General features: G+C 35.9%; 3 protein-coding genes across 7 annotated transcripts; 1 reads left to right on the top strand and 2 right to left on the bottom strand.

Moving 5' to 3' along the window:
* Positions 1–1,495: 1,495 nt before the first annotated feature.
* On the bottom strand, positions 1,496–9,085 carry bag3 (BCL2 associated athanogene 3). Of its 2 annotated transcripts, none has more exons than XM_082154837.1 (4): positions 8,724–9,085; positions 4,759–5,028; positions 3,615–3,908; positions 1,496–3,465 (listed from the first exon to the last, which is right to left on the bottom strand). In XM_082154837.1, the coding sequence occupies exons 1-4, from the start codon at positions 8,913–8,915 to the stop codon at positions 2,770–2,772; spliced, it is 1,452 nt and encodes a 483-aa protein (XP_082010963.1). In that variant the 5' UTR covers positions 8,916–9,085; the 3' UTR covers positions 1,496–2,769. The 2 variants fall into 2 exon arrangements, with proteins under 2 accessions (XP_082010963.1, XP_082010962.1); XM_082154836.1 differs by having other exon boundaries at positions 4,720–5,028; positions 8,724–9,080.
* An 899-nt stretch (positions 9,086–9,984) lies between these two features.
* Positions 9,985–19,147, top strand: tial1 (TIA1 cytotoxic granule-associated RNA binding protein-like 1). 4 transcript variants are annotated; one of them, XM_082154846.1, is made up of 12 exons: positions 9,985–10,145; positions 11,217–11,313; positions 12,619–12,771; positions 12,906–12,960; positions 13,054–13,141; positions 14,546–14,621; positions 14,931–15,039; positions 15,136–15,231; positions 15,314–15,398; positions 17,423–17,546; positions 17,716–17,855; positions 17,967–19,147. In XM_082154846.1, the coding sequence occupies exons 1-12, from the start codon at positions 10,117–10,119 to the stop codon at positions 18,079–18,081; spliced, it is 1,167 nt and encodes a 388-aa protein (XP_082010972.1). In that variant the 5' UTR covers positions 9,985–10,116; the 3' UTR covers positions 18,082–19,147. The 4 variants fall into 4 exon arrangements, with proteins under 4 accessions (XP_082010972.1, XP_082010971.1, XP_082010973.1 ...); XM_082154845.1 differs by having other exon boundaries at positions 12,906–13,141; XM_082154847.1 differs by lacking the exons at positions 9,985–10,145; positions 11,217–11,313 and adding an exon at positions 13,747–13,816 and having other exon boundaries at positions 12,686–12,771.
* On the bottom strand, positions 18,887–27,177 carry pkd2l1 (polycystic kidney disease 2-like 1). The gene is made up of 15 exons (XM_082154801.1): positions 26,852–27,177; positions 26,395–26,508; positions 25,495–25,622; positions 24,590–24,843; positions 24,273–24,497; positions 23,401–23,629; positions 23,072–23,242; positions 21,912–22,093; positions 21,653–21,773; positions 21,461–21,559; positions 21,220–21,341; positions 21,008–21,125; positions 20,809–20,903; positions 20,364–20,502; positions 18,887–20,199 (listed from the first exon to the last, which is right to left on the bottom strand). Exons 1-15 carry the CDS (start codon positions 27,138–27,140, stop codon positions 20,029–20,031), a joined length of 2,457 nt encoding a protein of 818 aa, XP_082010927.1. The 5' UTR covers positions 27,141–27,177; the 3' UTR covers positions 18,887–20,028.

Raw genomic sequence — 27,177 nt, 5'->3', positions numbered from 1 at the left:
TATAATATAATATAATATAATATAATATAATATAATATAATATAATATAATATAATATAATATAATATAATATGATAGTCTGGCATCCCCAGAATGTGTTGTAAATGCTTTGGTGTCTTATTCTGTGTGTACACACACTGCCGACACACATTTATGTTTAAACACCATGTAAAAGTGAATTTTGCATAATAGGTCCCCTTTATATCGATCGAATGTATTTGGGAAATGAAATGTTTAAGAAATTGATGAATCATTGCTGTATTCCAATTTTGTCTATGTATCATCTGATTATGATTCTATCAAAAGCGTTCGAGCAGTAATGTTGCTGTGATGTTTAAAAATATGGGTAGGAAACCATAGCAACATTAGACCACTTGAGGACTTTTGTTAGAAGCATTATCGGATGCTATATCGAATGCATAAAATGCAGTGCATGGTAGCCTACATCAAAAGCAAAAACATGTTCTATGTGAACTGCTGTTTCCATTGTTTTTCTATGTAAACAAGCAGTTTCTGGCAGTTTATTACTAGTTCCTTGACAATTTATTGGCTTGGGCCCCTCGCAAAATTGCATTTCGGGGGGTGGAGTCATAACATTCCATAGAGTCATCCTAACATTCCACTGTTACAGCACTCCTGTCTGTCAAAATGAGATCTGTGTCAATGGAACCTGAAAACGAGGGCCCTAACTAACTTTTGAAACATCTGAAAGAAAACTCACTATTTTACATTTGGCGAATTGGTAGCTAATTCTTAAAGAATAAGCTCTCATCTGTATGTTTTTCTACGATCTACTTACACTGACGGTTATGTTTAGGGTTGGGGTTATAGGGTGGACCTTAATGCTTACATTTTGAACATTTCCATAGGAGTCATACGAAATCACCACATAATAATATCGTTTTCTCATTGAGGTTGAAATTTTACACTTACGTAAAACACTTTTTTAAGGCCAACCTTTTGTTTTGACCCCCTTTTATATTAATATTAATATTAATATAGACTATATTAATTTATAGTCTTTGAAGTCCATCCGGAAATGACTGGAGAGATGTAATCAGTGTTAAGTGAAATGTTGTTCGCTGTCTGGCTGGTAAAGCTGTAGTTGTAGGCGTCACTCAGCAACTCCTTTGTACATTATAGTCTTTGATGCCCATCCTAAGAGGAATTAAAATGCTTTCTAGATGTAATATTATCCCCAATTGATTATATAATGCTGTGGTTTCACTCTAGTTTTCAAGAAACATTTATTCTGCAAATTTGTCTAAAAAGACTCTTTACCACTGACTAATTTCTTGACTTTCCTATAGCTGACCTTTTTTATTACTGTGGTTTTGGTTGACCTACATGTTTAAAAATAATACCTAATAAACCACTGGATAGTCCATGCAGTAGTTATCCTGCTTGTTCCTTTGCACTTCAAACACAGTTACTGGACACAGCATACATGTACATCTTTTTTAAACTGTGGTTGTAAAATTATAAACCATCCAACTTAATGTAAGCAAATTGCTTTATTATATTTTATTTGCAGTTATGCTTATGTGACCATATCATGTCGACATTTTAACAAACTGCAAATTTCCAAGCTGTGAACACTGAACATTGCATACTATTTCACAAAACAGACTTTGAAACCAGTTTTGTTCGCATTATTATTACGATATCAGAGTCAGTAACAGGTCATTGAGATTAAAAAAAACCTCACAACAGTAATTTGAGACATATGCACTCTCTTTTAAACTGAATTGAGCCGACACATTATACAAAGTAATTTTTGGTACACTCATTTCAAGTCCATTTCATGCATGTTGTGATTAAGTTGCCTTGCTCAAGGGCACAATGTTGATAAAACAGAATTATTTTGGTACCTCTTAAGTTCATGAATCACCACAACTTTGGACCGACCCTGACTGCTTTAACAAACCGTTCCTTAAACATAAGGCGACCATATATTCAGTGAAAATTTTATAATGTTTTTTTTTAGATTCAAAATTTTTAAGAAGAACATTCTTACTATTGGAAATGTTCTTTTTGGCACAGAAAAATAGAATAAAAATATAGCATTATTTGTATCACTGTCATTCAACAAACAACAATACTGACAAGAGTTCGAACCATCTCAGGGAACTGTCAGCAAAGCTCGCTCTCAACAACAAGTTATTCTCCCTGTATGATGTTCAAACATTTATATTAAAAGGCAATAATTGTTTATACATTATATATATATATATATATATATATATATATATATAAACAAAACTTTCCCAGAATTCAAAACCAAAATGAATGCCTTTATACTTCAAATGTATACATTTCTTCTATTTTAGTCCACACATGAAAAATGTTACAAATCAAATCAAATCAAAGTTTTTCAATGTGATGGCCCACTACTTCAAAAAACAAAAACAAAAAAACATTATGTTCTTGAGGATTATTAAAAAGCATTTTAACATTTATTCCACATGGTACAAAAGATACTTATTGGACGTTAAAATACTTTCTTCTGGTTCAAGGCCTCGTTTTCATGTATATTTTTGAATAAAACTTGTCACCATTATGTCTTTTGCTATAAGACACTAGCATGGTGAGATTTGACAACAGCAGCATCACATAACAGCACACATGATTGCACTCAGTAAACAAATCACATTAGATAATTTAATTTCCAACAGAAAACTTCAATTATTCGTGCATGCAACTAATAGTAATTGTGCAAGTAAAAACAAGAATAGGGATTTGATTAGTGTTCTTCTCAAATTTGTGCGATTATGAAATCTCCTTGACCTTTTCTGTATTTGCTTGATGAATCATACTTGGCTCTCCTTTCGCCTCGCGGTACTTGTCACCAGCCAGCCTTTCCAACTGCTCTCCAAACACCTCTAGTTCGTCTAGAATGGTCTGAACTTTGCGGACACCATCCCTCCGAGCCTGACGCACATCTGGGCGACCCTCAGGGTCTACCGAGTCCAGAGCCAGCAGTTCTTTGGTCAACATCTCCTCCAGTAATAAGTATCTTTTATCATTCTTCTTCCCATCGAAACATTTCACCTCCTGTGCCAGTTTCTCCACACGTTCCAATATCTGATGCACTTTGATCAGTCCTGGGTGACTCAGATCTTGTTCCAGATTCTCCTCAGGCTGGACGTATGGAGGTGGGACGTCTTGAGGTGTTTGAGGTGCAGCTGTTTCCTGGGGTTCTGGCGCTGGAGGAACTTGTATGGTAATATTGGATGTCTCTGATACCTGCGGTGACTGCAGTGTAGGTTGTTGTGCTTTTGGCTGAGGTGTTTGTGTAGGTTGTTGTTTTTGTTGCTGTTGGTGCACTGGCTGATGATATATTTGTTGAGGAACATCACTAACTCTCTGAATGGGAAACTCAAATGCAGGTGACACTCTGACAATTTCTTCAACTGGTTGTTCAGCTTTAGGTGGTATTACTGCGTGTCCAATGTGTTGCTGGATCTGGCAATGTTAACATATTTACTTTTGTTTAATTTCATATATTACTTCTGAACACTTTAGTAATGTAACACTAAATATTACATAAATGAACATTAATGGCTTGAGCTTATGCCAAAAAATACCTAATATCTTACTAAAAACACACATACCTGGGGTCTCTCTCCCATGATCTGAGAAATGACTGGTGACTGGGCCCTTAAGGGGACCGGGATGGGACTGGCAGCACGGTTCTGTTGAATCTGAATGGGCACTTGTTCACGGTAGATTGGGATTTTTTCTCGTGTGGGATGAGAACTTTGGCTAGGCTGGGATTGTAGGCCCCCCCCTACACCCTCATGAATCACCGGAATGGGGATGTAGCCTGCCCGGAGACCTGTATTGCTGGGTCGGGGCTGTTGATGAAGGCCACTGATTTGTTGGTTTGTCACCTGTGGTTGATGAACCTAGTGAAAATGAAAATACAGTTTGATTTTGGAAAAAGCTAGCACTACCTTTACACTATACACTACCATTGAAATTAATACTTTTATTCAGCAAGGATACATTACATTGGATTTTTATTTATTTTTTTTAAATACACAATAATATTGTATTGCATTAACTTGGGCAAGGGTTGACAAAACAATGTGAAGTGCCACAGTAAATAAAGACAGAACATTAGAATCAGCATTAATGTGTTAATTTTCAGAAACCTATAAAACTATGACATTTTTTAAATGTAGTGTAACACTTTATTTTACAGTGTTACTGTTGAATGTAGTTACTATAGTAATAACTATAAATTATGCATAATTACATGCAACGTACCCTAAACTAAACCCTATAGCAAGTACATGTAGTTACTTAATATTACTCAGTACTTAAATGTATAGTTACAGACACCTTAAAATAAAGTTTAACCAAATATACAATACAATACAATTCAATATACTTTATGTCACCTTAGGGAAATTTGTCTTGGGCTCAGTGAATGCTGCATTTCCAAATCACAGAATAAATAAATAAATAAATCACATGTATCTCACCTAAACAATTCATACAGTGGAGCAGAACATGTAGACGGGCGTCATATTGCACAGCTAAAAAGGCCACTGTTATTGCTCAAATTCTTTAGCAAGAAAATACAGGGCACCAAGGGAAATTTTCAAGTGAAAATCCTTCAGAAGCATAGTCAATAATTGAATGTGGATCTTTCCACAATGAATCCAAAGTCCGACAGAAACTACCATATCTAAAAGGGTCTAATGGGCTTACCTCAGGCCCATGTAAAGCAGGAGAGCAAGACAAACATGCCTCTGATGGGGCCTGCACTGGAGATCTAGGCCGACAGTGTGCTGTTGGGGTCGGGGAAGGTGTACGTCCATCTGTTCTCAAGTTTTGCTGCACTGCTGGATGGAAGTAAGAGAAACTCGGATACTGCTGCAGCCTGGGTTCAGTGTTTTCATGGGAGACTGGGATGGGGATGTAGCCCTGGCGTAGCATTGGTTGCCTCATCTCTTGAATAAAGGTTTTGTGCATGTCCTGAGGAGACTCTGAGGACATAGAGGGGCCATTTGAAAAAATCTGAAAAAATAAATAAATAAATAAGCAGTTGAAAACACTATTCAAAAATAACTGGTTATATCCTCACGCAATGATGACAAATTTAACACCATAATGCAAGTAATGCAATAAACTCTGGTAAACATAGGTCTGATCAACAACATCACTTCTGATGATGCTCTTCATTCCTTCTCTGCTGAAGTATTTAGTAGCTATACGGCAAATTGTTTTGCAGGAGAAGGCAAATAACGAAAGCATGCGGTTGACTGGGTTACTGAGTAAGCTCCAATTATTAACAAGCAGCATGACTAAATATTTTGACTTGCACCAATGACTTTGCTAAGGCCAAAAATATTAAAACCAAGCCAGAGTTAATGGTATGTAGATGTTTTTTGTGTAATAACCCTGCATAATGAGTACCTAGATCATTATTCTCATAATTAATCTAAACTGTAAAAGGAAAATAATGGGTATATATACACCATAGCCACAATGGGGACAAACGTTTGGGAGTTAAACATTGACAAACGTCAAATAGAAGTGTTCAAATAGAGCTTTACTACAAAGCACAACGTCTAAAAACTCCAATATTATCTTAGTGTTATCAGTTATGATTATACACATTTTGTGAACTGAAAGTCACTCTCATAGACATATGACACATTTTGTGATGTGATTAACAGTGTTTTACACCTGCTAAATTTTTCCCTTTTAGCTTCACATCACTGTCAAGTTGTAGAATTTTACGACTTGTCATACTCAGTCATATGCGAATTCCACCCGTTGTAAATCTGTCTAAAGTAAAATTATATTATTTATTATGTTACTGCGGCCAACCAATCAACTTGCTAGTGGGTTCAGTCACTGCTTCAATCCAGTACGTACAGTTGTGGTCAGAATTAATGGCACCCCTGGTAAATATGATAAAAAATGTCTGTAAAAAAAATAAATCTGCATTGTTTATCCTTTTGATCTTTCATTCAAAAAAATCTGATCTTTCATTGAAGTAAAAGAATTGAAAGTGGGGGGGAAATCACATTATGAAATAAATGTTTTTCTCCAAAACGCGTCGGCCACAATTATTGGCACCCCTAGAATTTTTTACGAGAAGAATATCTTAATATTTACCTTTTTTAGCACACCAGGGCGACTAGGAACATGAAAATTGTCTAGCTATGATTTCTTGTTTCACAGGAATTTAAATATGAGGAAACAGGAAGGCCAAATTCCCTTAATCATCCACCACAATGAGTAAAACCAAAGAATATAGTTCTGATGTGCAGCAAAAGACTGTGGTCAGATGAAACTAAAAAAAGAGCTTTTTGGAAGCAAACACGCTAGATGGGTTTAGTGCACACAAGGATAAAAAGTACCCCATGTGTAAAATGTAATATACCATTGGATCTTTAATGTTGTGGGAATATTTTTCTGCTGGAGGTCCTGGATATCTTGTTCAGATACATGGCATTGTGGATTCTATCAAATATCAATAGATAAAAAATAAAAACCTGACGGCTTCTGCTAGAAATCTTATAATGGGCCGCGGCTGGATCTTCCATCAGGACAACGATCCAAAACAAACATCAAAATCAACACAAAAATGTGTTACGGAGCACAAAATGAAGCTTCTGCCATGACCGTCCCAGTTCCTGAAGAGAAGAAGCACCAACATGGATCTGGGAATCTGAAGGATCGTGAGAGATTCTGTATGAAGGAATGGTCTCTGATCTCTTGTCAGGTGTTCTCCAAACTCATCAGGCATTATAGGAGAAAACTCAGAGCTGTTCTCTTGGCATAAGGAGATTGCAAAAGTATTTAATAAAAGGGTGCCAATAATTGTTCCCAACGTGTTTTGGAGAAAAGCTCAAAGCTCAGCTTAAAACGCAGCTCGCGTTTTCTCTCATCCGTTTGACATGAAAAGGTCAGTCCGCCCTCGCTCAATGACAAGGCTGTCCAGGATCAAACATGAAACATGAGTGGGTAAAACTCGCTGTACACAACAACTGTTAAGCGACTGCATTGGCTTACAGGATATACCCAGTATGCAGTCGATTCTAATGCCATGACTCACTCTCGGCAGCATTTTTCAATGGGTTCCTGTGCTGTTGACACTGTGTCTTAAAATACTCTTTGTGAGGGGGAGGGCCTCCCTTACTCATCAATGTAAATCAGAGGTGCACAGACACAACAAACATCAAATGATATAATATCCCTAACAAATTATCACGAAACACCTATTCTGATTTCGAAGCCGCAGTATACAGCAGTAACAGCCAGTATACCTACATACTTTAAGACACTGGTTTTCAACAGGGGGCCAATTATTGCTAAATAAAAGTGTGGCCACAGTTACTTTTGCTCATTGTCTGCAAAATTTCACCAACGAAATCTAGTCATCTCATTTGGAATCTACGTGATTGAGAGTATCGCGTGATGGCAAAAAAATAAAAAATTCCCCAGCTTCTGTTCAAGTTAGTCAAGCAAATTTGCTGTGTTGAGCAACAAAAAGCTGCTTGGTTTGAATGTGACTTCTGTATGAGCTGTGGCTTTTAGAGGAAAAACAAGCTATGCGTCAAGTACCAGAAATGATAAATGATAAAGTTCAGATGTTGACGTTCAGCTAAATGTTTCTCCATCCCAAATAAAAATGTAATGTACAACTACAAGTCTTTGCATTGCAAACATAAAAACAAATATGTAAAGACATTAAAATGGCAATATACCCAATTAATTATCGGCCAACCTTAAAATGCAACACTGAATCTGATTCCTTTCTCTAGGACTCCTAGGCCTAAAAAAGGTTGTTTTTTTAAACCCCACCTGATTTAAGGTTTATAATGTTATCAAATTAGGAGATTTAGCCTATGTAGTTTTACAAGACGGATCCAAAACCAAGTTGGTAAACTGAGAATAACGGCAAGTATATGACCTCACGCCCTCTGCTTTTTTTTTTTTTTTTGACACGGACGCCAAGAGTAGCGCCCAGTTTATCTCCTGGCAGCTGTCTTTCCAGTAGATTCTTGGTGACACTAACTTCGGACAAGTGTTGATCTACCTAATGGAGGATGCCAACTGGCAAGCCCTCGTGTCCCCCCCACCCCACATGTTTTACTTCCAGAACAGTTTGACACTTCCAGTGTGTAACTTTCAAGCCCATTCATTGGGAATGACAAAATCCGTGAGTGGGTGGATCTTTCTCAAATCCCATGTAAGGGAAACTTTGAGGGACGTGTTATACTGTTCGGTTCCAGGGATGTGGAGAACAAGCGCAGTGTGCGTAGTTCTCGGGGCTTTAAATAAACATTGAGGAGTCGTTCTAACACTCTCACATATGACTGCAGTGCGTCACACACTAATCACTTCAGTTGAGATCATCACACTAATATATTTCGCCAGAGCATATTCCATCAAGCCGTTCGAATGCACGCGAAGCGCTATTTCAATAGAGGTGACTGCGCGAGCTAAAGAAAATATATCAAGTGCGTGGCTGTTCTACCCTAGACAGTCAGTGTCTGCTCAAGTATGATTTGGATACTGTGTGGGATCGTAGCCTACGCACTCAACAAAATTGTCCTTTTCGATGAAACACCCAGTAAAATGCCTTAACCCAAAGTAATCAATTAAACGCACCATCTAGATCTGCATTTTTAAATCACCTGAAAACCGATCACGTTTGACAGCGCAACTTCCAAAAGCAAAATCAAGGTCTATCTTACCTTTTCCGTGTCATGTCTCGGATCATTCCACGTCGTTGTGCGATTGTTGTGATCCACAAAAAACGGCCAACCTGTCTGCGGGTCAATTTTGATCTCCCACCCAGGTGGTAGAGGATCGTTAGTTGCCATCGTTTCGACTGGAGACAGTGTTTTCATACTCTGATATTGCTTCGCTCCCGAATATTGTGCCATTACAGCCGCTACAGACGCTTTAAAGGGTCCGTTTGATGACGTACTGTAAATGGGGATGGGTTTCTGGAAGCAGCAAGGTCCATCCCGAAGACTACCGAGAAAGTTCTAGGGTTCACTGTAACGCCCACGTGTGTGACCAGAAATGACCCCTGACCGTCCAGACAGAGATGCGAGATCTCTGACACTTCAATCGCCTCCCCCTCCGGTTTATTGGACCGAGAACACTTGTTGCTTTTTAGTGTTCACCTCTAAAGACAGACAGCAATACTAAAAAAAAAAAATCTGTCTGATCTATTGCCTACTCTGTCATTCTACTCTGTTATTCTTCACATTTGTCATCTATCACATAATGCTACAATATTTGGGATGTGAAGGAAAGGCCATATAATCCCTCGATTATTTCTATAGATAAAATGTAATAACCTATACAATTTAATACAATTAAATAATGTGACATACTAGGACAGTTATAGCAGTTATACCTTTGGTCTTTCAACATGTTGTGTACAGCTTTAGTAGTATTTTGTAAATCTATTATTAATTTAATATTTGACATTTTATAATATTTAGGCCCTCATCTCATGCACCCTTTAATATGAAGAATACATAACAACAAATTTTTTTTCTATCATAATACACACACACACACACACACACACACACACACACACACACACATTTTACAAAGGAAGTTTTAGACTGAGAATTGAATTTGGTCAAGACATTTTCAGACGTTTTCTTGATTCTTAAAATATACAATCACTACCAATCATTAAAATAGTACAGGGTATCCGTGCTATCTGTTTTTCTTTTCGCCAAAGACCAGGCATCCATTGAAACTCTTAACAAGTGGTCACTGGAAAACAAGTAAAATCCTTGAAAGATTAGGCTGAAAGAAAACATACAAATACATAACATGCAAGGTCACATTATTATCAAGTAAAATACATGTGAAGCATGATATATTGACACCTGCAGTTATACGAAAAAACGGCGCTTTTATCAATCTCCCCTTTCCTGCGTGTCTGATCAATCGTCTGCTTCTGAGCATGCGCAGTGACTGTCTTCCTGACTACCCGGGTTCCGCCATTTTCTACTCAAGATTGAAAGTAGCTCCAGTCCAGTATTGTTCATCCTAAAAATAAACCACATTTGAGTTACTGAAAACAAGTTTTGTTAGCACTCCTTCCGGCATCCAAGAATGGAAGACGAGAGCCACCCAAAAACCCTGTAAGTAGCGAAAAACACAAATCCCGTCAGTGCTCAGTGAATAACCGATCAATTGTTAGCACCACTGACATACTTCTAGCTAACAGCTAGTTCCAAATAGGACGTCCTACAAACGTTTTTGACATCAAGGGCTTTTAGTAAGCACTGTTTAATATCGGCAGGGGTTCAGTCAGTTACTGTTGCTCACATTTCGTACAGTAGAAAGATCGAAAAGCTTTTATCTTCATCCGACGAGCGTGGGAAACATGTTTAGCCGTAGCATTCTTAAGCTAAGCTAGCGGCTAAGTAGTCAAATTGGCTACACATCAAAATAAATCCAATCAAATGTAAATAACATAGCTAAATGTGAACTGTATTTCCTAAGTTACGGTAAATGGGGTTAATATGTAAATTAATAAACCACCATGTTCAGTATCCATGTGTTTAAACGAGTAACGTTATGTCGTTTACTGATTTAGTAAAGGCCTAACTTAAACTAATCTCAGGCCTGCTATCTTTTTCTAGAAGTGTGGATTTTATATTTTGTACAACGCCGTGAGATTAAAATTTATCCTGATTTGACTGGATGATTATCTGTAACACATATTTTCAATAGTTCAGTTATGAGGGCAAATGTGTGTTCCCATCCTAATGTCACTCACGCAAAAAAAGGGGGGCTGTCATATCTATACCTAGCTCATCTATAAATATCTTTAGTTTACTCTTTCACATGGAGGGCGTTTTATCTCTGCACTAAGAAATATGTGTTTTTTGTTTTGTTTCATAGCCATACGGACTCAAATATACATTTGAATTATTTTATTATAATTTATAGTGTGTAGTTTTAAAAACCTCAGAAGGACACTCAGAAGATTTGTTTTTTTGGGTAGGTTAGGGCTTCAGCAAGTTTATATTGGCGTTTTAAGATTATTTTGTGGTCATATCAGTGATCTCTTTTTTAAAAAACCCATATGTAGATCTAATGTAGTCTCTCTAGATGTAGTCTAAAAACATGTGCTAAATTATAAGGGGGTAATCTATAATGACTGTTTATATCTTTTAAATTAATGTATGTTTTATCTGCTTTTTCAGCTACGTGGGGAATCTTTCAAGAGATGTAACAGAGAACTTGATCCTTCAGTTATTTACTCAGATTGGGCCATGTAAAAGTTGTAAAATGATAACAGAGGTAAAAAAAAAAAATCATCACAAATTATGTTTTTCCAAATGTTTCCTGAAATGTTCTGTATTTGAGCTCCTCCATGATGAGTTTGTGAGTGTAAATGGGTTTGTGTGGAAACACCAGCCAACCTCTACATTTATGTTAATATTTGGAATAAATTTGCTTTTAAATAGGGATGCACCGATTGGGAAATTCTGGGCCGATACCGATGTTTAACATAACAACTTGGCCGATGGCCGATGCCGATGTTTTTTCTTTTTGTTATTTATTCCTTCTTTTGTGCCACGGAAACATACAAGTCTTTCGGCTCTTGATCACACTATCCTAGAATGAGCACAAATTCAATCAGACCAATTTATGAAACAAAAAAACCCTTTAATGTCACTTTCTGGTTGACAGTTATAACCTTATTTATAAGTTCTTTTTCAGTTGTTATGAAGAGCAATATGAGAGAGAAATTTGGTAATCATTGTCTGACCCAACAAAAAAAACATTATAATATTCATTTTATTTTTCGTGTTCGCATTTATGAGGGAAAAAACACGGGTGAATGTTCATACCAAAATATTAAATTTTAAGCGCGCACGCGCTCTTCTGCGAGAGAGAGAGAGAGAGAGCCCCGACCGCGCGCGCGCTCACTCACTATTCAGAGCGGTCAAGCTTCCCCGTACTTTTTGACAAGAGTCCTTGACAGGGAGGCCAGAGTTTCTTTGCAGCTCAAGTCGGCGGCGGTGTGTACAGTTAACGCTCTATCTGTTGACGGCGCTGAGGGAAAAGCTCCCGCCACTTGAAGAAGCAGTCGCCGCCCATTTGTGTCCTCCTGCGCACCCATCAAAGCCGTGCAGAACGTCTTCAGCACTCGCGGATCGTGCATACTCCGCCGCTTCTTCTGCTACACACCATGGTCGTTCTTTTCTCGAGAAAAGGAGTTTTCTCATAGAAAATAAATAAATAAATGCGTCATTGTACCCAGCACTTCTGAAAATGCACTTCCGAATGCGTCTCTGTCCCCAGCATATCAAACCAAACTGACGCCCATGTGACATCGGCGAATGTCATTTTTATTTCCCGATGGCCGATGGCAGTTAACGAGGCAAATATCGGCCGTTACCGATGTTCAGCCGATGCATCGGTGCATCCCTACTTTTAAATGATCCTAGAACAAACTAATCATAATTTCTTACATTTTCTTATTTCTTAAGATCAAACCAAAATGCCAAAATGATGTTAATGAAAGAAAATATTAAACAGAGTCTTCCACCCAATACCCATGACTTTGCAATAATATATTTTCCTGGCTTTTCTTCTCAGCAATCCGATAGCAGCAGGAAGGTGAACTCTTCTATTGGATTTTCTGTTTTGCAGCAAACAAGCAATGATCCGTATTGCTTTGTGGAATTCTTTGAACACAGAGACGCTGCTGCTGCTTTAGCCGCCATGAACGGAAGGAAGATTTTGGGAAAGGTGCATCTTGCAGCATTGTTTCATTAGACAAGTGTAACAAGATTTGGGTGGTTTGATGTTTATTGTGGTTCGTTGCACCCTGAATATCATGTTACTGAAGGTAATGGCTTCAACAAGTGTATTTCTATTGACAGGAAGTCAAGGTAAATTGGGCGACTACTCCTAGCAGTCAGAAGAAAGATACATCTAGTAAGTTATTGTCTTTTATATTAATTGTGTTTATTTTTTTATTTTTTTATTTTTTAAATGTAATTTTTTGTGTTAAATGTAATTTTTCTGCAGATCACTTTCATGTTTTTGTGGGAGATTTGAGCCCTGAAATCACAACTGATGACATCAGAGCTGCATTTGCACCCTTTGGGAAAATCTCGTAAGTTCCATGAAGTCACACCTTTCTATGGAATATGTTTGGCTTTTGTCTGAATAATGTCGAGTGGTGGTGTGAGGTTACTTTGAGTCATATGACCGCGCTCTCTATTTTTTTTTTAACCCTTGTTTTCCCTAAAACCGTGGAAACAATTTCATAGATTTATTTATTTTATTTTGGTTACCTTTGGTTGTTGATAGTTGTTAACATATTTGCTCATTTTAGGAATAAATTGATGCAAAGATGAACATTTACTTTACGTTTGTCATTTGTGCTGGGATTAGCTGGCACTTTAGTCACATTTCTTTCAGTAATGAAAGCTTTATTTCTCCTTGATAAATGTAATAGTCCCATAATCAGTATTATCAGCAAGCACAGGGCAGTATAGTCAATATTGTGTACCCAGATCGATCTGTTGTAAAGTGCACCTTAAAAATTTTCATCACTTCACTGCTTTTCTGAAATTGGTAAGTAGTTTTCATTTACATAAATTAAATTTGTAGTTGTCAACACAAAAAAATAAAACATTATGCACTGCTACTCTGCAAAAATTTCAGAGTCTCCTTTAGCTCTGAGTGTCAGTTAATAGAGCTCTGGTTATTTTACAGAAATGCTCATAGGATTGGACAGGAGCTTGAAGGCTAACAGCAAGGAACTGTGCACTCTGGGAACTCAGATGTAGATTTTTTTTCTATTTACTCTTTGCTTTTCATATTTGTATACTGCAATATTTTTCAATTAACGCTGACGTAGTGTAGACTTTTAACAATCCCTAGATAATTCATGATTTTTTGCTTGTAAATTTGTTTTATGATGGTTTTCCTAGTTGTGTTGATAGTTTGATTCTCCTAAAATTCTGAAAATGTTAATTTCTCGAAATTTTCAGCTTCCCAAACTCCATATTGGTGGTAAAGAATTGACCAGGAAAAATAAAGAAATCTGTTAACAGGCCATGTATGCCGTTTAATTCCTTTTTTTCTCTTTTGATATTTCTATGTATTCTTGAGTAGAATTAGAGACAGCAGTTCAAACTAGGAATGCATGGTAATGACATTGATGACTTTTACTAATATAAGAGATTAAGTACTAGTGATTTAAGATGAAGATTGGACCATTATGTTGTGTCACAGGAGTTGTCTAAGAAAAGTTGCAATGTTTGCAGGAGCTTTTAAACACATGCAGTAGTGTAGGTTGCATGACTTTGTACTTGTTTTTTATTTTATATAATTTTTATAAGTACCAGTAATCAAGATAATATGCAGTTGTTAGTGTAAAGTTTTGTTAGAATAACTTAGGATATTGTAACAGTGTCAGTACAGTGCAATGTGTGTGTGGTTCCTTTCTTTTTTAGATCCTCTAGCAAGCCTTCAATGGACTGACTTTTCCGTTGTTACGTTTTTCTTTCAGGGATGCACGAGTGGTGAAGGATATGACAACAGGGAAATCAAAGGGGTATGGATTTGTGTCCTTCTATAACAAACTGGTAAGGCTCCAGTACAGGAACACAGAGTGAAGGTTATTCTATTTCTGTTTACTACAATTCATATTATAGCTGTAGTATTACAGATATTCAATCTACTGGGATGAGTCAGACTGTTAGAGTTGAGTTTGCTGTTTGAGTGTAAGGTTTTAGTCAGTTTAGTAATAGTACTTAAAAGCAAATTAGGACATTTATGTGGGTAGTTCCTAATTATAAAGATAAACTATTGAAAGACTAGTAGTGCTGCTGAGAGGTTGTGTTTTTTGTTTTGCTTTTACGTGTTTGTTAAATCTGTAGTTTCTTCTCTTTTAGGATGCTGAGAATGCTATAGTACACATGGGCGGTCAGTGGCTTGGTGGACGGCAAATCCGGACAAACTGGGCAACTCGGAAACCACCCGCCCCCAAGAGTGTGCAAGAAAGTAAGTCTGATCTCAATCCACTTTGTCTTTCTTTGGTTTGCTAACTGTCTTTGAGTTGAGCTAATTTAATGTGACTGTAATTGGGGACAATTTCAGACAGCTCCAAGCAGCTTAGGTTTGATGAGGTGGTAAACCAATCGAGTCCTCAGAACTGCACAGTGTACTGCGGGGGCATTCAGTCAGGTCTCACAGGTATGTGTGCATTTGCCCTTTTAATCACTTGTTCTGAGTATTAGTAGGAGTATATGTGACTCACACTGCTCTCTTCAAACAGAACACCTTATGCGACAGACGTTTTCTCCTTTCGGGCAGATAATGGAGATCAGAGTTTTCCCAGAGAAGGGTTATTCGTTTATCAGGTATCATTCAAGGAACTATTCCTCTGATGTTTTCAGTCGTCTTATATTTAGATGGTTTATGATGTGGACAGTCTATGTACAATGTAAAATATTGTAGAAGCATCTATAATTATAATAAATATGTAAGACGTTAAAGGATCATTCCGGTATTTAACACCTTGAGTCTATTTTGTAGTTTGTTTTGGATGAACTAGAGTGGTAGACACAGAAATTTTGACGATGGGTCCTGTCTCGACTTTTTGACTCTTTTAGAATCGTCTTTGACCGCTTCAGAGTGGCTGTCTATGGACATGCACGAACATGTCCTTAAAACAACCCTTAACGTTCGTTTTCAAAACTGTGCAACTCACTGAGTGGTTAGTGGTGTTCGTTGATGATTAAAAACAAGTAGCGTAGCGAAATACAGTTTCTGTCGTGTTTTATTTGTCATTTTGTAAAATCCCATTGATTTCTGTTGGAGGACTCATTGCTCGTTGATACCGGAAACGGAAAAGGGGGCTGTTTACATTTGGTTGTAGTCTTTTTGCTCAGTTCTCCGTCTCTCAGAAGGCTAGCGTGAGCAGAGCAACTGTGCTCTATGCGCTAGACACCGAGTTCCGTACAGCTTCCTTGTTGGCGACAACCAAAGTGGTTGTCGCCATCAAGTGGTCGGGAGTGTGCTAACGCTTCAGACTCAAATATCGAGCGGAAGTTTATACGCGGTTGTGGGGTATCTGAAAAAATAGTTCCACTGTAGCAAATAACACGGATTGAAATCATACATTGCGCCGATATATTTGTTTTTAATCATCAACGAACACCACTAACCACTCGGTGAGTTGCACAGTTTTGAAAACGAACGTTAAGGGTTGTTTTAAGGACATGTTCGTGCATAGACAGCCACTCTGAAGCGGTCAAGGGCGATTCTAAAAGAGTCAAAGTCGAGACAGGACCCATCGTCAAAATATCTGTGTCCACCACTCTAGTTCATCCAAAACAAACTACAAAATAGACTCAAGGTGTTAAATACCGGAATTATCCTTTAATGGTTGCTTGTTGTGGTTGAATAGTATGAGTTGCAATTAAAAGGTTCAAAATGAGATGTGCACAAAGTTGCTGAAATGAAATCAATACTTATTTGCTCATTTTTACTCTTTTCACACCGAAAAATAGATCATATGGATTGACAACTTCTCTTAATCAGCCAAGCCAGCAAAATACCAATATCAATAAGGCCAAATATCAGCATAATATTAAAATGATTTCCCAAAAGGGGGCAACATAAACTAATGCAAAAAAACAATCAGGCAACCTCTTGTTACACATCTAAGTCTTTGAAAGAAATAAAAACACACAAATAAATTATTATTAATTACATTACAATTCAAATGTTTGGGGTCAGTAAGATTGTTTTAAGAAATAATACAGAAAAGATCCATTAAATAGATCAGTGGTGACAGTAAAGACATTTATGATGTTACAAAAGATTTCCATTTCAAAGAAATGCTGTTTTTATTTTACTTTCTATTCATCAAAGAATCCTGAAAAAAAGTATCACTCTTTCAATACAAAATATTAAGCAGCACAGCTGTTTTGAATATTGATGATGATAAATGTTTTTAAAACAGCATATTTGACTGATTTCTGAAGGATCATGTGACACTATTAATGTCTGGGGGAAAAAATTAGCTTTGCCATCATAGGAATAAATTACATTTAAAAAATAAATCAAGTAAAAACAGTTATTTAAATTTTATTTCACAATTACAGATTTTATTTTATTTTTGATCAAATGAAGGCAGCTTTTTCAAAAACAAAATCGTACCTGATCTTGTATTATTTACATGTAGAATTTATTATTTATTATATGTAATAACAGTGTTTCTAATATATTAATGTTATTTCTATCATATACTTGTTAATTTCAAAGGAAATATCAAGATTTAATTAGATGGTGACAAAGACAGTACCTCTGATTTTATTGTAAACCATAGGATTGCTGTGCTCTTCCATTTCTTCAATCATCAACATAATTTTTTTGTCAGGTTCTCCTCTCATGAAAGTGCTGCTCATGCCATCGTGTCCGTGAATGGTACCACCATCGAAGGTCATGTTGTGAAGTGCTACTGGGGCAAAGAGTCACCTGACATGGCCAAAAATGTCCAACCGGTAAGTGCTTGTGAATTTGCTTTATTAGTAGTATTATTAATCTCAATCTCATTTTAATGTGCCATTGAATCTATCCCATAGATAGATTGATAGGCCAGCATGTGTTTTTCATCTTCAGTGTCCTAACAGTAGAAAAGTCAAGCTCAAGTTCTTGATGCTTCCTTCACAGATGGAGTACGGTCAGTGGGGACATTGGAATCAAATGTACAGCAATCCTCAACAATACGGTCAGTACATGACGAATGGCTGGCAAGTACCATCCTATGGAATGTACGGACAAACATGGAATCAGCAAGGATTTGGTGTAGAGTAAGTTTTCATGTATTTCTATGTGTGTAATGTATCATGGTTTACTCGTGTTGAGTGTAGTGCCTATGTAGGAAAATGTTTACACCCACTTTTTGTTGTTCTCTGCTCTAGACAATCGCAGTCTCCTGCCTGGGTGGGAGGCTTTGGGACACAACCCTCTCAGGCTCAGCCTGGCCCAGTGATGAACCAGGCTAACTTTGGCATGGCCGGGTACCAGACACAGTGATCTGACCTTCATTCTCTATTACACACACTATAAACTAATAGGTGCACATCATCTTTTCCCTACAAGCTTTGGATGGGGAGGAATCCTTTATTGTAAAGATGCAAATTTAGATTAGAGGCAATTGAGATGATCGCCTTCAATGGAAATCTGAATTCATTCATGAGATTTGTTCCTGTTTTAGTGGAATTGGAGATGCATTATATCTCTTGTATCCCCACCATTTTTTTTTACTGCATATCTTGAGGAAAACTGCTGATTTTCCCTTAAATCCCAGCTTCAGGAACTTCACAGGTACATTGCAGAAAGCCCTTGGTGTAAATGGTTTTTTTGAACTAAGTATTTTCTTTCAAAAACTTTCATTCTGCATTCTGACTTGGCAAACAAATGCAAGTAAAGGCACTTTTTAGGGGTTCATTGGACCTGTGTCTTGTAAATGTTGACGTGTAAATGAATTTCTATGTGCAGTGGTGTATATTTAATCCACATTAGCTCCCTGTTCTCCTCAGATTCTAGAGCTCTTTGATACGGTGTGTATAATGTATCTTTTTACTCCAATTTACAGACAGTGAAATCTCTCCCGTTCACTATGGAGAAAGGGTCATGATGGCCATACCTGTAAATATCTTTTGATATCTTGGCCTGGAATAAGGGTTTCAAAGCATGCGCTCTACTTGACAGACCTTTGCAGAACTAACGCAGCGTATGTTAGACAAACGTTACATGTGTGACTGACAGTTACAAGCAAGCCTTAATTTTTGCTCAGTCACACAAATTTCAGTTTAACACTTTGAGACCCTCGTAGAGAGCTGTATGATTTATTTTAGAGCCTACTGTAAATTTGTCCTTTTGCTGTTTTAACAAATAATGCGTGCCATTTTTGAGTAGCCAGAGATGAGGTTTGGTATTTTTTGGGGGGGATGTTAAGGAATTGCATGCTTCAAACTGTAATATTGAGGTTGCTCAAAGCATTGAATGTACAAGGCAGAAATGTTTGAATACAACTTAGCATTTCAAGTTTTCTTTTAAGTCTAAATGAGTCTCAATAAATGAACCATTGGACAAGAAATGTTTTCTCACTTTTGTTTTTTCAAAAAAAAAAATGGTCTGGTTTCAACTTAGTAAATGATAAAACCATTTGTTTTGCAATTTCAATTATTTATTTGCCTATAATTTTAATCAGAAAAGATAAAGATAAATATTATATATCTTTTTAAATATACTAGCAATATTGTTCAAGATTAGTGTATAAACTATAGAAGGTTGAGTATACACTGATATGCTTCTCACTTAAATACAGCATTTACAAGTAGTTAATATCAAAGTAAGTAAAGAAATTAAGGAAAATGTCTCAGAGTATATAATAATGTTCCATAGACTAATAATACACATTGCACTTTGATGACTGTTTTCATATGTCAAATGTAACTGACTATTCTCACTAGATTTAGCTAAATAAAGTTTCCATATATAATTGGAAAGAAAGTTTTTAATAATTAATTTCTGCTTGTATCTTAATTGTACAGAAGTTGTTTCACAAGAACCAACAATAATCATGAAAATTCAGTCATCAACAGGGAGGAAGGTCAGAAGAATAGTTTGTGGCCTGATATAGTTGAACAATTCCCAGAAACTATAAGGAATGTATTTAACACCACAATACGTCAATTACACTGTGCTGAAACATTAATCAGCCTTATAGTGAAATTTAAATAGATCGTCAATCATATTGCTATTTATTCCCTCTTATAAAGCCACAGTGACTGCATGTTAAACAGTCAGTATGGAGAAGAGACACAAGCAGATTCCTGTGCCGCTGGTAACATAGAGTACTACATCTATTCTACAGTAATGCCTTCCTCTTTACTGTCATATTCTGAGTCTATATCCACAGATCAGGCTTAGATTAAGCCTATTTGTTAGTCAGTTTTAAAGTCAGGTTTTGATGAATCAGTGGCGTGCAGAACTACTGTTCTCGGTGACGACTGGCCATCCTACATCTGGGTACAAACGATTCCTCATATTCCCCATGGGACCAGCAAATGACCAGGATGGTGGTCCCTGAGCCAAGACTCTCTCCAGGTTTACCTGAATATTCCCTCCTGAAGCTGGTCTTGATTCCTGTCACAATACAGCAGCATTACATATCTTCTATAATATATCCATGATTCCTGTATTTAATATATATTCTAAAAACAATTTGTTGTTTATTTGAATTTATTAAATATATTATTTTAAATCATTTTAAGTACAATGTCATAAGTTCTATAGAACTAAAAACTCACATCTTCTCTAGTCGCCTGCTTATCCATGTCTCTGTTTTCTGTGTTGAATGTCTGAAGTCTCATTTTCTCCATAACAACATCCAGTTTGGACATTATAGTGGTCACAGATTTCTCAAGCTGAGCAACTTTGTGAACAAGCCTGGAACAGAACGTCATTTATTAATCTCAGCTAATGTTAATCTCAGCATTTTCTAATACATTTTTAAGATCAAAAGTTGTATCTGTTATAGCATTAATTAATGCATTACTAACATGAACAATTCTATTGACTAACATTAAAAAGGTTAATAAACGCTGTACAATTATATTGCTAAATGTCAGTTAATGCATTAATGTTAAAAAAATATACTGTTACCAAAATATTAATAAATACAATACAGCATATAAATTATACTAAAATAACACTGAACATCAGGTTTTACTACTGACACTTCTGTACACAAACCTCTGAAAGTCCTCTAGAGGGACTGTCTTCTTTCTGTGGTCCTCTGCAGATTCAACATTGTTTTCAAGATTACGAAGCTCTGCACTGAGTGCATCCTAATTGAAAATACAAAAAGAATATAGATATCCATATCAGAATAATGTCAACATGGAGATCCATCTTAGAAACATTAACTTACAACAAAAAAACTCAAACATACCCTTTTTTCCTCCAGCTCTTGTTTCATTATCTCCTGCTCCTGCTTGTCCAAAGTCTGGTTCCCATCTTGGTCAAATTTGGAGAAAGCGGCTGAGATCTCATGGTCAGCATGACCCATTCTGACATGTGGGACACATAACCAGAATACATGAGTTATTCTGCATCAGCGCTGCTACTATACATAAATGTGTTAGTGTTTCACCTGAAACTTACTCTTTCAAAGCATCCCTGAAATCTTTAAACTCCAGCTCACCCGAGCCTGAATCCAGGGCTTTCTGAACATCAGAGATCTTTTCCTTTTTAAGTTTCAGTTTCATAAAGGTCTTTGCATAACTCTGTAATTAAAGTATAGTTTAACACAATGCAAACACGTAGAGGTTACACGGTTTTCCACACATAAATGTAATAGATTTGCAGACGTATCCACTGTATTCTCCAGTCTAGGATGACTTACCTGTTTGATGAGATCTGAAATCTGGAACTCATCTTTCTGAGAAGCCAGTTCTGACTTCACCTCAGAGTATGTGTCATTGATGATGGCCAGAAACATGTTCTGTTAATGCCAATTCATCATGTTAATTGATAGAGGCACTTATGATTTAGAACAAACAATTGTAAGCAAATTATATATGTCTGAAGAACTTACCAGTAACACAAAGAAGACAAAGAACACATAGGAGAAGAAGTATATTGGTCCAAGTACTCTGTTTGCCCTGTCAATGGCATCATAATCGAAATCTCCAAGGATGATTCGAAACTGTGTGAAACTGCAGAGTGGAGAAACAAGGCAAAGAACTGACATTATTTTAATGAAATTAAAAATAGTCTCTTTTTTTATCAGAAATTAATATTTTTGACAGCATAAAAATTATAAAAAAATGTTTTAACAGAGAAAACATCCTTACATGCACTTGTTAAATGTGCTGAATGTTTCTACTTCCATTCCAAAGAGGAGGTAACCCAGCTGAGCATATGCAAAGAACACAATGAAGAACATAATGGCAAATCCAAAGATGTCTAATGCACATCGAGCCAAAGTGGACGTAAGCTGGGTCATCGTCTTATTGAAACTGATGTACTTGAAGATCTGCAGAGATTGAAGCCATCATAATATCAAAACAGGTCACTTTAACAAAAAATTTGAGGTCCTATTGTATGTGTCTTTAACTGCTATGTACTCTCTTATAAAAAAAATGATACAAAAGCTGTCACTGGGACTGTACCCTTTAAAAAGGTTCTAATATTTACCATTTAAGTACTAATATGTACACTTTTGGTAGCAATATGTAACTTTAAGGTACTAATATGCACTTCTTTAGGTACAACGGTATACCTTTTGAAAGGGTACCGCCCCAATGACAGCTTTTTTTCTGAGAATGAACTAACATTTAATTTAATAATGTATGTAAGTATAATATAATATATAAAAAATAATATATAAAATATATAATATATAAAAAGGCAGTCCCATAAACATAGCCATTATGTTTAAGTCCCCCTGTGGTAAAAATCAAGCTTTATATGTTTGTATGTCTATGTGATATTTTTAATATGCTTTAAGACAAACCTTGTGCAAATTCATAAGTCAACACCATTGCTGAGTATTTTCTCTTTAAAACTGCAGTGAACCAAAACAGTCTAAAAAAACGCAGTTTGAAATCGCTGGTGTTTCTGACGTCACAAACTACCTTGTAACCAATCACGTCAACGTGTGATCGTCAACGAGTGGATCTCTGAACTGGTGTGAGTGAGTGGAGGCGGGTCTAATTTGCATATTCATAGAACAACATATGCTAAATGAGGCAAGGGTGTAGTTATTGATGAAATTTTCAGTATTCTAATATGACCAACTAGCAGTTAGTTAGGAGTAATCAATCTTACTATTCGGTAAGAAATGAGACCAATTTATGTTTTTATGTAATTGACTTAAAAAGTTATGAACAAAGAAAAAACTTTGATGACTAACTTAGTCTTAGCAGTTTATGCAACCGGCCCAAAGGGTGACCAGATCTGAAACTCCACCTTCACAGTATGTCATTTAAAAAACTTCTTAAAAAAAAATTACCTTAATCCAAGCAAAAAACAAATTTACTGCATTCATATTGTTGTACTGGGTTTGCCAAAATGCAAGAAATTCAAAATCAGCGTAGATGTCAGGTTGTTCTAGAAGGTTTCCAAGTAGCTTGTCCACTTTGATGGTCCGAAATACACTGAAGACTATTGCCACCACAGCAAGCTGTTAAAAAGAGCACATTTACTATTAGAGTCTGTTCTTGTCAAGTAATGTTTACCAATTATATGATGAATTTTAATTATTATAGCTAGAAATAAAGTATTTCAAATATGTTTGATATCGGATGTTTTGATATCTGATATGATTTGCTTTCCTCCTACCAGTATCACCACTAGATCAAGAATGTTCCAGATGCTGGTGAAATGGGACAGTTTGTGGATTCGGAATTCCAGAATTTCCTCCACAATGTAATAGAGTATGAAGACACAGAACACTATCTCGCAGCCGATGATGAAGAAATCCCAGGTGGTGACGTAACGAATCAGCTTTACAGTACGGATCTGGTAGGATGGAATTGCTCCACCGGTAGCTGGAAATTCAACCACCAATCTGAAGAAAAAAGAAAACTATTATTTATTGTTTTATAAATATTATAATGCAATAACAAAATTACATCAGATTATTTATTCTATATATTGAACTTTTTTATATGTTTCATATTTATTGTTTGTACAAATAATTTATAATAAATATATAATTATAATCAATATTTAAATATAATAATTAGTGCTGTCATCGTGATTAATCAATTAGAACATTAAAGTTTGTTTAAATAATATGTGTGCGTATATATATAATATTTATATAGATATATATATATATAATATTTATATATGTTTGTGTGTGTGTGTGTATATATATACAGTATGTATATGCATATACTGTATATATATTTATATATATATATAATATGCATATATATATATATATAATATAAACAAAAACATTTATGTTAGAATTGATTAATTGTGATTAATCGTTTTGACAGCAATAAAAATAGTCCTATGTAATCAGAAATAGGGACTAAAATTTTTTGGTGTTTTTTTTTTTTTTTTTTTGCCTTGTACATTGAAAGGGATAGCTTATGTTAAAGAACAGATGTAGAAATGTTATTGTATTCACAAACCTAGCAAACCAAATGTATAATTTTGGACATGCAAATGCAAAAGAATGCATTATATGGGTCAAGTACCTTATAACACAGAAGAGATTGATGTTGGCATTGTATGCAGAGAAGTCAATGAAAAGAACTCGAGTTCCACGATCAAGCCACAGGTTTTCTTTGAGGTCATTCAGGATAGCTGCACTCTCTTCTTTGGTCTTTGCCAGGTCTTGGTAATATCCCGCTCCGCTGTATGTGGTCAGTATCCCCCAGTGATTTGACCCTTTGATCTCCTTTTCCGAGTGGTACTGCCAACTGAAGAATAATACGATTATATTTAATAAATAAACACATTTCAACACCCGAAGAAAGAAATACGACTGTTGCTAATAATAAATGTCACTCACGCTGTTCCGTTGATCATTCCAAACCTGCTGTCATCCTCCTTCTTGTCGCTGTACACATCAAAACACTTGGAGATCTCCTGCTGGAAGTCTTTGTGCACCTTGCAGGAGTTGCTCTTCACTTTGAGCTGTCGAATGCGGGGGACTCCTAACAACAAGTTCTCGTAGTAAATGAAGGATTGATTTTCATTCTGAAGAGGCTCATCATTATACCACTTATTCCAGTACAGGCCGTCAAGTAACGGCCCCTCCATGTACTGCAAAGATTAAAGAAAGAATCATAGCAAGAGGGACTTTGATGCTGTACTGGATCTGTCCCTCGAATAGACAAACATTTATTATGATGTTAATACTAAATAAACATACTTAAAACTACATAAAAAAATTATATTATATAAACAATAATATTAGTTTAAAACATTCAAATATTAAAATGTATTACATATTATTTTTTAAATAATTACTAAATAATATTAATATTACTAAAATAAATTAGCAATATTAAATATTTAAAATATTAGCAATACTATTCAAATATTCAAATTAATTACATAAAATGTTTTTAAAAAAACATATTAGGAAAAACTTGAATGTAGAAACATTAGCCAGGCAAAAAGAAACATTTATTATAAATTATTATATACATTTATTACTAAATGTTTATATCTCTATCTATCTATCTATCTATATATATATCTATATATATATATATATATATATATATATATATAACATCCATTTATTATTAAATGTACATTATATATATAGTCTTAAGTAAATATAGCCAAACATCCAAAACTTGGAATTTGTGTTGGAATAAATTGTAGGCCTACTTTATTTATTGTACTTTAAAAATACCAGAATTTTTTTTTATTCACATCAGAATAATAGAATCTGCTCAAACTCACAGTCCAGACATCATTCACGCTGCTGATGTAGTAAAAGCTGAGTCCATTGCCACTCGGTAAATTCACAAAGAGATCAGTCATAGCTTTTGTATAGTAGTAGGTGGCGCTGCTGGTCATGCCATAGGTCACTGCATGAGAACATGATTGCAATTAGTCAACAACAATCACATCACTTATTGAACTTTGCACAGACGTGCTACACCATTCACCCTCCACGCAGATAAAGGACATCAATTCATTGAAGTTTCATCCATTAGCAGTGCTCACGTCACGAATGCTGCGGCCAGGGATGAGGGGAGGGTTATTTGTTTGAGCACACACAAATAGCTCTCTTGAACAATGTGACCAGCACAGACAAAGCCTCAATTGCCTGACCTGAGCTCTTATCAGTAAAAGACAGCAGGGTCCCGCTTGTGTTCCTTTCAGGCCTAATTTTCCCCTGGACAATGCTGCGTTGTAACACAGGGGAGCTGTGGACATTTTATAACAAGCACTTAGTCTGATACACATCTCTGATCATAATAGAGCACAAGATAATGGGAAACCATGGGATTAGTTCGGATTACAGCCAGTATGATCAAAAAGACAAAAGAGCAAGCTAATGACATTTTAACAGTTTTACATTTATACATGCAAATGTTTTAATGAATATATCAATGAACTTAATATCCACAGCTACAAACTGTAAAAAATAATTGTTGGTTTAACTTAAGTAACGTGGTTACCTTGGAATTTTGAGTTGACAATGACATTAAAAATATTTTTTTACAGTGCAGCTCTATATTGATCCATTATCAATAAATCCATTCAGTGGTTTCAACTCCAACAGGTGGTCCTAACAGGTAAAAACAGTACATTCAGACAGGGATAAATATATAAAACAATCAACCTAATACTTACACAGACACAAATCCACTAGGAAAACAATGTAGATGAACAGTTCTTTGAGATTTGCTTTGACATTGAGCTCAGGATTCTCCTTTGTGTCTTTTCTTAGAGCTGTTCCCCACAGTCCTACCAAACCGAAACAATCAATTTTATATATATTTTTTTAACTTACAATAATATTAAGTAATGTATTTATTATTAAGTATTTATAAAGTATTATAAAGTATTTTAAAATAATACAACCGAATATATTGCTAATATTTTTATATTAAATAATACAAATATGTATTTTATTGCATTAATAATACATTATAAAAAAACAATATTAGCAACACTAAAACAAAATGAAATAATAATAATAATTGAATAGTAAACATGGAATAATAATAATACATAAATAAAAGCTAACAGTGCTAAAGTAAATCTAGAATAATCATATCATGGAAAATATGCATGGATCCTCCCTTACCTTTGATGGCTTTTAAGAAAAAGGAGCAGCATCCAGACTTCTCCTCAGTGGGGTGGGTTCGCACCTTATCCTCGGCTAAATAGGGGTTAGGCAGATTCAGTTGGTTCATGTTCTCCAAAGAACTGTGAAACATGGGCTGAGGGTTGTAGATGGTGCTGATGGGGCGTCTGATGGGTGCAGGAGAGCCACTGTAGGCCTGATTCACCCAGGCTCCTTTCTCAAAGTCATCCAGCTCGCACGCTGCTGTGTTGCCCAGCTGATTTTCTGCCTGGTTATTGAAGTGTTGCATTGTGGTAAATGGAGAGGTTAAGGTAGATGGATGTATC

This window comes from Leuciscus leuciscus, assembly GCF_965113295.1.
Source record: "Leuciscus leuciscus genome assembly, chromosome: 22".
Taxonomy (NCBI): Eukaryota; Metazoa; Chordata; class Actinopteri; order Cypriniformes; family Leuciscidae; genus Leuciscus; species Leuciscus leuciscus.
Note: the sequence above shows the minus strand (reverse complement) of the source record. Positions and strands in the feature narration are given on the sequence as shown.

Bases quoted from the DNA above. Each gene is read 5' to 3' on its own strand.
- pkd2l1 (XM_082154801.1), bottom strand. From the start codon at position 27,140: ATGCAACACTTCAATAACCAGGCAGAAAATCAGCTGGGCAACACAGCA. The intron at 23,243-23,400 runs GTAGGAGGAAAG...TCTTTTTAACAG, and splicing joins TTGATCTAGTGGTGATACTG to CTTGCTGTGGTGGCAATAGT. The intron at 20,904-21,007 runs GTATGTTTGAGT...ATTTTCAATTAG, and splicing joins AAGAGCTGGAGGAAAAAAGG to GATGCACTCAGTGCAGAGCT.
- bag3 (XM_082154836.1), bottom strand. From the start codon at position 8,915: ATGGCACAATATTCGGGAGCGAAGCAATATCAGAGTATGAAAACACTG. The intron at 5,029-8,723 runs GTAAGATAGACC...TTATTTTTTCAG, and splicing joins CGAGACATGACACGGAAAAG to ATTTTTTCAAATGGCCCCTC. The intron at 3,466-3,614 runs GTATGTGTGTTT...TAACATTGCCAG, and splicing joins TCATGGGAGAGAGACCCCAG to ATCCAGCAACACATTGGACA.
- tial1 (XM_082154845.1), top strand. From the start codon at position 10,117: ATGGAAGACGAGAGCCACCCAAAAACCCT. The intron at 11,314-12,618 runs GTAAAAAAAAAA...TTTTCTTCTCAG, and splicing joins GTTGTAAAATGATAACAGAG to CAATCCGATAGCAGCAGGAA. The intron at 15,232-15,313 runs GTATGTGTGCAT...CTCTTCAAACAG, and splicing joins CATTCAGTCAGGTCTCACAG to AACACCTTATGCGACAGACG.